Consider the following 9274-nt stretch of genomic DNA (forward strand, 5'->3'; position numbering starts at 1 on the left):
CTTCTTCCAAATTTTCCTCTTCATCAAACAAGTCAAACTTTGGAGGTTGTGTGAAATATACTTCAACATCAACTTTGCATTCATTGGAAGAGTCTTCAACAAGGTCATCAATGTTACTTGGTGTATAGTTGTCTTCAATAACTTCAACTTCATATTCCATGGGAGAGGATTCCATTTTGGACAAGAATTCATCAATGATGGAGTCTTCCTCTTGATCGACCTCCTTAAGATCTCTAACTATGACATACCGTGGGGGTTGTACACCCTTCTCAACATCAATATCAAGCTTCTTAGAGGGAGGTTCTTGAGATACCCATGGTGGTTCTGCATCTCCTAAGTCTTCAACCACTTCTTCCTTTTCTTTAACAACCCTGGCTTCCTCCAATTGTTCCAATACAAAATCCCACTCCTTATTTTCCACTGCAACTTCTAATCTCTCCTTCATGCTATGCTCTTCTTTTGATCTTTCACATGTGGCCACAGGAGCACCTTGAGTGTTCAAGCATTGGGCGGCTAAAGTGTGCACTACCTTGGTCAAGTTAGTCACTAACTCTAATGTGTTCCTTTGCATATCCGCTTGCCCTTGAAGTAGCAAAGTGAGATAATCATCTATTGGAGTTTGGGGTGGATAGGAGGGTTCATTATTTTGGAGAAAGGGTTCATAGTAGGAAGGTGGTTCTTCTTGGTAAAAATATGGAGATGGTGTGTATTAAGGTGGCTCATGGTAGTAATCATGATGGGATTGTGGTGGTTTTATAGGTTTTTGCTCATAATGGTCACAAGGATGTGGTATGGGTGGTTGGTTGTATGATGGATAAGGGTCATAGGGAGGTTGTTGGAAGAAAGGGGCTTGTGAGTATGGTTGATGATCATGTTGGGGATGAGGTTCGTAGGCATATGATGGTGTTGGTTGATTGTCATAAAGAGGTTCACCATAGTCATTGAATTGACATGCATTAGGATGGAAATTATACCTATACGTATCCGGAGGTTGTCGCCAAGAGGAGTGATCAATTCCTTGAGGCTCCTCCCATCTTTGATGGTTCCATCCTTGATACATGTTGTCATTGAGGGTCGCATTCCCTACAACATAGTTTGAACCAAACTCATAGCCAAAGGGATAAGAATTCATGGTGAAATCAAAAACAAAACTAAAAAAGTCCTAAAGCTAACAAAAACTAACAAACAAAAGGCAAACATATTCACAATATACACATATATACAATAACTAATAACAATGCACACAATTGCAATTCCCCGGCAACAGCACCATTTTGATGAATGGATTTTTGGTTGGTAAAGAATTTACAAATAAATCCTCGTTGAAAGTATAGCTTCTAAACCAACAAAGAATCCTTTCATACAAATATTTGGTTGTCACAAGTAACAAACCCTTATAAAAATAAACCGAAGTATTCAAACCTCGGGTCATCTCTCAAAGGAATTGCAGGGTAGTGTTCTTGCTATTGGTTATGAGTTGTATATTTTGGGGTTTTGATAAGAAACGAGAAATGTAAATTGCAAGAATTAAAATAACAACTAAGAAAGCTCTTGGCAAGGTATGAGAACTAGAAGTCCTATCCTCATTATCTTCACCAATTGTGATGACAATTGTTCATTGCTTCACTTAGTTAGCCTCTAACTATGAAGAAAAGTTAAGTGGAAGTAATCAATTTAATTCCTCAAGTCCTAGTCAACTCCTAAGGAAAGACTAGCTTTAGTGGAATTCAAATCAATTAGCAACTTCTAATTATCAATCAACAAGATACTTTGATAACTCAAGAGTCTCCAATTACTCAAATTAAGCCAAGAGAAGGAAATTATACTCTATCATCCTTCCAAGCATTTAATCAAACACTTAGAAGGCATAAAAGAAAAGCATAGTAAATTGATAACAAGAGTAAAATCTAACAACTACTAATTGCAAAGAATTAACAACAACAACCGAAGAAAGTACAATTAACATGAATTACCTCGAATTGCATTAAAAGAGAAATAGAAGAAACAAGAGTGTATCAACAACAAAGTGAAGAAAATAAAGGGAATTACAACAAAAGAATAAAAGAACAAGATGTAGCAACAAGAAATTGAGAAGGAGAAGTAGATGAGAAGAAGAATTAAAGCCTAGATCTAGAGAAGAGATTAACCTAATCTTAATTCTAATTCTAGAGAGAAGTGAGAGTTTCTCTCTCTAGAAACTAACTCTAACTAAAACTAATTGGTAACTAAATAAAATGGAAAGCTAATAAGAAATCATGAAAACAAACTCCTAAAACTAGCAACAACTAACAAAGAAGCAAAAGGCAAACGTATTCATAATATATAAAATAACCAATAATAAGGCACACATTTGTAATTTTCCGGAAACGGCGCCAAAAACTTGAGAGAAAGTTTTTGGTCGGTTAGGAATTTTCACAAAATAATTCCGTTGCAAGTATAGTCCAAACTGCAAACAACCACTCAATCAAAGTTTAATTTTGTTTGTCACAAGTACAAACCCCAATAAAAATAAACTGAAGTATTTAAACCTCGGGTCATCTCTCAAGAAATTGCAATGAAGTGCTTAATTATTGGCTATGAAGGGACAAAGGTGTTTTGGTGATTGACAAGAAAAGTAAATAACAAGAAAGTAAATGATACTTAACTAATAAAGGAAAGGAAAAGAACTCTTGGCTAAGACATGGAAATTGAGATCCCCATCCTTGTCTAACAACCATATATTGATAATTATGAGGGACCAATCCTATCAAATCTACTTTTATGCTTGAAGTATGTCAAATAGGCTTGATCAACATCAACCCATAAGTCCCAACCTAGCTACTAATTGACTTAGTAGTAGGCTAGTATTAATGGGTATCAAATTGACCAACAAGGGTTCCCAAATCACCAATCCAATTAGACCCAATGACTCAAGGTCACTCAATTCCCTTAGCCTAGGCCAAGAGTGTAGAAAACTACTCTATAACTAGTGAAAATATTTTATCAAACACCTAGAGTGCAATAAAAGTAAACATCGCAAAATTTAAGAATTAATAAAAACTATAACTAACCCAAGCAAGAAATCAATAATAGCCACTAAAGCAAACATCAAAAGACATGAAAACATAAAATTGTATTAGAAGAAATGAAAAGCTAACAAGGGTTCATGAAAGTAAAAATGGCAACATAAAAAAATCAACAAGAAAAACTAAGAAGATTAAGACAATAGAACAATAAAATATAAAGAGATTTGAACTAAAAACAAGAATTAAAACTTGGATCTAAGAAAATTTGACCTAAACTACCCTAAATTCTAGAGAGAAGGGAGAGCTTCTCTCTTTAGAATTCTAACCTAAAACATGATAAAAAACTAAACTATGACTACTCCCCCCCCCCAATTCCTCTCCAATTCCTTGGTTCAAAAGCATCATAAATGAGTTGGATTTGGGCCTCCTTGAGCTCAGAAATCGCCCCCAGCGTATTGTCTTTAATTAGGTCACATGCCGCTTGTCGCGCGTACGCATGGGTCACGCATATGCGTCACTAGCAACTTTCCTTATCACGCGTACGCGTCGCCTTGAATCCTCCAAATCCTTATTTTCCATGAATTCTCCATTTTGCATGCTTTTTTCTTCACTCCTTTGATCCATTCCTTGCCTCATAACCCTGAAATCACTAACAAACATATCAAGACATCGAGTAGAATCAAAGTGAATTAAATTTAACTAATTGAAGGCTTAAAAAGCATGTTTTTAACTATTAAACACAATTTGGAGAATTTCATGAAACCATGTTATTTCTTTGAATAAATGTGAGATAAGTTAATAAAATTTCCTAAATTCAATACAAGATAAACCACAAAATTAGAGTTTATCACTCAGACGCTGATATAATATTTTATCCCTCAAAGATATAACATCGTACATTCAGACAACAGCTCAACTTATTATTGATAAAATAGCAAGTCAAACCTTGGAGAGTGTGATCTGTACCCAAATATATCGGATACACAACATTATACCTCGAAAGTGCCTAGTCAAACTCGGAACAACTAATTCAAATAAAAAGGTCATTTTACGCCTCTATAGTGGCTGCCTGAAATCTTGGACCACTAGAAGATAGGTCAGTTATCACAAATTCTTAATGAATACAGACCTAGACGAGTTATACAGGTTCATTAGATACAACAAGATAGAAAGACAAAAATTTCAATCTAGTATTAAAATTGTTCATTCTTTAGCTAAATGTTGATTTGGGCGTCGATGTCCTTTTTTAGGTCTCATGCACGGTTTAAATTAACGAAAAGTTCGTAGCACAACGTACCTCATCTAGAAACACCATTCAATGTGACCGAACTATATCTCAAAAACTCATTTTAGACAGGAACAGATATTGTTATACGAGGTAACTTTAGATTTTGTTTATAGTATTATCGTTTAAAACTAATTATTTCTTCTATCTATTAGCTGAAATGCTTGTTCATTTAGAAATTATGTGATTGCGTACTTGTGAAGCAACAATGAAAGGATCAGATATAATGGTCATCATTGATGATTCCTCGCCTTGGAGTATAACACGTACCAGATTCAATTTTCCATTATATTGCTTTATGTGTTTGTCCACGTTACTCTTCTTTTGTAATATTTCACTATGATAATGTACTTAGCAATTGATGAAGTTTTTCCACTCTAATGTAGCGAAACTGCTGTTGTTTGGGACCATAACTTGTTTCTGCCACGTGAAGAAATAAAATTGCCGATCTTTTGTTAAAAAAATAAAAATAAAAAATAAATACAGTAAAAGGACATTCTTTAACTTCGAACCAACACTACAACATTTTGGGTCTATGGCCACGATTTTTTTTGTCATGGTGAAAAACTGTAATTATAGATCTTTTACGGTCACGGTTTTTTAGGATTACAAAAAAAAACTATGATCACAATTTTTTAGAAAGGGTGACCATAGAGTACCGATGGTCACGATTTTTTAAAAAGATGTGGTCTAAAAGGGTCTATGGTAACAATTTTGAAGGGTAATCTAAAGGGGTCTATAATCACAAACTTTTAAGTGACTAAAAAGGGTTTATGGTCACGGTTTTTCAAAAAAGAGTTACCTAAAAGGGTTTGGTCACGGTTTTAGGGGGTGACCTAAAGGAATCTATGGTCACGGTTTTCGGGAGTGGCCTAAAATGGTCTATGGTCACGATTTTGGTAGTGACCTAAAAGGGTTTATGGTCACAGTTTTTTACAATGACCAAAAAGGGGGTTATAGTCACGATTTTTCAAAAAAGGGTGACCCAAAAGGGTCTATGGTCACGGTTTTGGAAAGTGACCTAAAGGGACCTATGGTCACGGTTTTATTGGTGGCTTAAAAGGCTCTATGGTCACGGTTTTGGGGGTGACCTAAAGGTGTCTATGGTCACGATTTTTTACATTGTCCAAAAAGGTCTATGGTCACAGTTTTTCGAAAAGGTGATCTAAAAAGGTCTATGGTCACGGTTTTGGAGAATGACCTAAAGGGGTCTGATATGAACAGACAATAATCGGTTACGAGTTATAGCTCGGCAACGTACCATTCACAATAGTAACCGACCATTATAATCAGCATTTATATTTTTTCATAACGTCGGATACACGAATTAATGCTCGGACGTTACCTAAAAAACGGTCACCTACGACCAACCAGTTATAAGTGGAAGACAGAGACCAACCAGGTAGGCAATCTTTCACAGATAGAAACTCATACTCATTAATCTCTTATTGACTTGAGCGTCGGAGTATCTTTGCAGGTACTCACAACCTCCGTTCTGATTGCCGAGCTTCGTGCTTCGATTGCAAGGAGTTCCACCGACCTTCCTCGGAGGACGAGTTGTATGCCGGTGACAACAGGTCAGAACATTTGGCGCTAGAAGGAGGGCCTATTTGAGATATCATTTCGACGCAAATACCCGATTCTCTATGGCTGATGTTCCTCCCCCCACCCCGTCCGAACTTCTGAGGATGGTGACCGAGCTTCAACAAGCAAACCAACGGATGGCGGAGGATAACCAGCGAATGCAGAATCAAATCGCGCAACTAGAACACGCTCGTCTGGAGCACAATAATAATAACCGCGAAGAACACGGGAACGACGAGCGACGATCACTTCCGACTCATGTCTCTGACACACCACAGCAGGGACATGACGAGGAGGAACGGAATGAAGAGAGCCAACCTGAAAATGAGGGGGAAAACCCCGACAATTCTGTAGGACCATTCACAGCCAAGATAATGAACTTCCAACTGCCTAGACAGTTTACTTTGCCGACCACATTAACCCCATATGACGGGCTGGGAGATCCTAAACAACATGTCAAAAAATTTAGATCAATCATGATTGTCAACGGTGCTTCTGATCCTATTTTATGCCGATGTTTTCCTTCTTTTTTGGATGGTCCTGCACTTGACTGGTTTTGTTCTTTGCTTGCAGATTCTATCTCACGCTTTCAGGAGCTCGCCAAACAATTCGAAGATCATTTTGCAGCCTCGGCGATATATCTCCACGATTCTGACTACTTAACGACCATCAAGCAGGGTCCACAGGAAAGTCTAAAGGACTATATAACTCGGTTCACTAAGGTCGCCATGAGTATCCCGGACCTCCATCCTGAAGTGCATCTTCACGCCATTAAAAGTGGCCTTCGTCCGGGAAAGTTCCAAGAAACCATCGCGGTAGCTAAGCCAAAAACTCTAGCTGAATTCCGCGAAAAGGCCAAAGGGCAGATAGATATCGAAGAGCTTCGCCAAGCACGGAAATCAGAGAGGCCCCTTCCTAAAGACGAAGAAAGAACCCACGATACCAAAAAGGGTTTCAAACCAGTCCCCCGTTATGAATCATATACCCAGTTTAATACCAAGAGGGACGATATCATCAAAGAAATTCTGAATTCAAAATTGATCAAACCTCCCCGCAAGGCAGGAAATTACCCTGAACCCAAGAACATTGACAAATCAAAATATTGCACTTTCCACCAGAAGCATGGTCATACAACTGATGAGTGTATAATTGCTAAGGACCTCCTAGAGCGATTGGCCCGACAAGGCCATCTCGATAAATTCATCGCAGGTCACATGCAGAAAAGATCGGTACCGAACTCAGAACAACCCTCAACAGGCCAGTCATCAAAAGAAAAGGATAAGGCCCCGGCTCAACCACGGGGAGTAATCAATTGTATTTCAGGAGGATATGCCGGAGGGGGAACCACCAGTTCAGCCAGGAAGCGAACGTACCGAGCTATGTTAGTGGTGGGAGATCTCGACCATAGCTCGGAGCCAGTCCCGGACATCCCCGAATTGACATTTCATCCTACCGACGTCAATACCAAGCACACGAACTACGATGATCCTGTGGTCATCTCCATCCAACTAGGAGACCTTATTGTTCGGAAAGCACTGCTTGATCCAGGGAGTAGTGCTGATGTACTTTTTTTTGCAACATTTCAAAAGATGAAATTGAGTACTAACATTTTGCAGCCATATTCAGGAGACCTGGTCGGATTTTCAGGAGAACGGGTCCCTGTCCTGGGATCTGCATGGTTGCAAACCACACTAGGCGAACAACCACTATCCAGAACGCAGGACATTCAGTACCTTATCGTAGACTGCTTTAGCCCTTATAATGTTATTTTAGGAAGACCTTTTTTAAACAAATTTGCTGCTATTGTTTCTACATATCACCTCTGTGTCAAGTTCCCTGTGCAGGACAATAGGGTTGCAACCATACATGGCGACCTCCAGGAAGCTCGGCAGTGCTACAAGATAAGTCTGAAACCTCTCAGAAGAAACACCGAAACTCGGATCAACTCAATACAATCCGAACAACCGATTATGACAGAACTGGACCCAAGAGCCGACTTTCAGGAACGTCCCATGCCTAACGAAGAGCTTCAAAAGGTCGCCTTAACTGACGATCCATCAAAATTCACGTTCATCGGAACATCAATGGACGACGAGGCAAGGATAAAGATAACCAATTTCTTACGAGCAAACGCCGACCTCTTCGCATGGACTTCGGGAGACATGCCTGGGATTAGTCCGTCAGTAATCACCCACAAGCTAGCTGTTAGCCCGGCGGCCCGACCAGTTTCCCAAAAAAAGAGAAACCTCGACGCCGAGAAGCGATCAGCTTCCATGACTGAGGTCAACAAGCTCCTTGAAGCAAAGTTCATCCGTGAAATCAGATTCACCACTTGGCTGGCAAACATCGTTATGGTAAAAAAGAATAACGGTAAATGGCGCATGTGCGTCGACTTTACTGATTTAAATAAAGCCTGTCCAAAAGATGCTTTTCCTTTACCCTGCATAGACACATTAGTAGATAACTCTTGTGGGTATGACACTTTGAGTTTTATGGATGCATATTCGGGTTATAATCAGATCCTTATGCATCCATCAGACCAAGAAAAAACAGCTTTCATAACTGAATATGGAAACTACTGCTATAATGTTATGCCTTTTGGTTTAAAGAATGCAGGGGCAACATACCAAGGACTGATGAACAGGATTTTCGAGCAGCAGATAGGCAGAAACATCGAGGTATATGTTGACGACATGGTCGCTGATGAGCGGATATTTTGTACGCTTTTTGGGGGTAATTTCATGTAGATTTTAGTATGTTTTAGTTAGTTTTTAGTAAAATAATATTAGTTTTTAGGCAAAAATCATATTTCTGGACTTTACTATGAGTTTTTGTGTTTTTCTGTGATTTCAGGTATTTTCTGACTGAAATTGAGGGATCTGAGCAAAAATCTGACTTAGGCTGAAAAAGGACTGCTGATGCTGTTGGATCCTGACCTCCCTGCACTCGAAATAGATTTTCTGGAGCTACAGGAGTCCAATTGGCGCGCTCTCAACGGCGTTGGAAAGTAGACATCCAGGGCTTTCCAGCAATATATAATAGTCCATACTTTGAGCGAGGATAGACGACGTAACTTGGCGTTAAATGCCAAGTTCATGCTGCTGTCTGGAGTTAAACGCCAGAAAAACGTCATTATCCGGAGTTGAACGCCCAAAACACGTCATAACCTGAAGTTTGACGCCAAGAAAGGCCTTTGCACGTGGAAAGCTTTAGTCTCAGCCCCAGCACACACCAAGTGGGCCCCAGAAGTGGATTTCTGCACCAATTATCTTAGTCTATTCATTTTCTGTAAACCTAGGTTACTAGTTTACTATTTAAACAACTTTTACAGACATATCTGGTACATCATGACACTTTCAGATCTGAATTACATACTTTGTGACGGCATGAGTCTCTAAAC

At 39.1% G+C, this 9274-nt stretch overlaps 1 protein-coding gene across 1 annotated transcript in view; it reads left to right on the plus strand.

Moving 5' to 3' along the window:
- The first annotated feature begins 5936 nt into the window (after positions 1-5936).
- Positions 5937-9274, plus strand: part of LOC127742908 (uncharacterized) — a 16297-nt gene continuing 12959 nt past the window's right edge. The window contains exon 1 of the mRNA XM_052255611.1: positions 5937-8552. Within this exon, the coding sequence (XP_052111571.1) occupies positions 5937-8552 (2616 nt within the window). The remainder of the gene's footprint in view (positions 8553-9274) is intronic.

This window comes from Arachis duranensis, chromosome 10 (assembly GCF_000817695.3).
Source record: "Arachis duranensis cultivar V14167 chromosome 10, aradu.V14167.gnm2.J7QH, whole genome shotgun sequence".
Taxonomy (NCBI): domain Eukaryota; kingdom Viridiplantae; phylum Streptophyta; class Magnoliopsida; order Fabales; family Fabaceae; genus Arachis; species Arachis duranensis.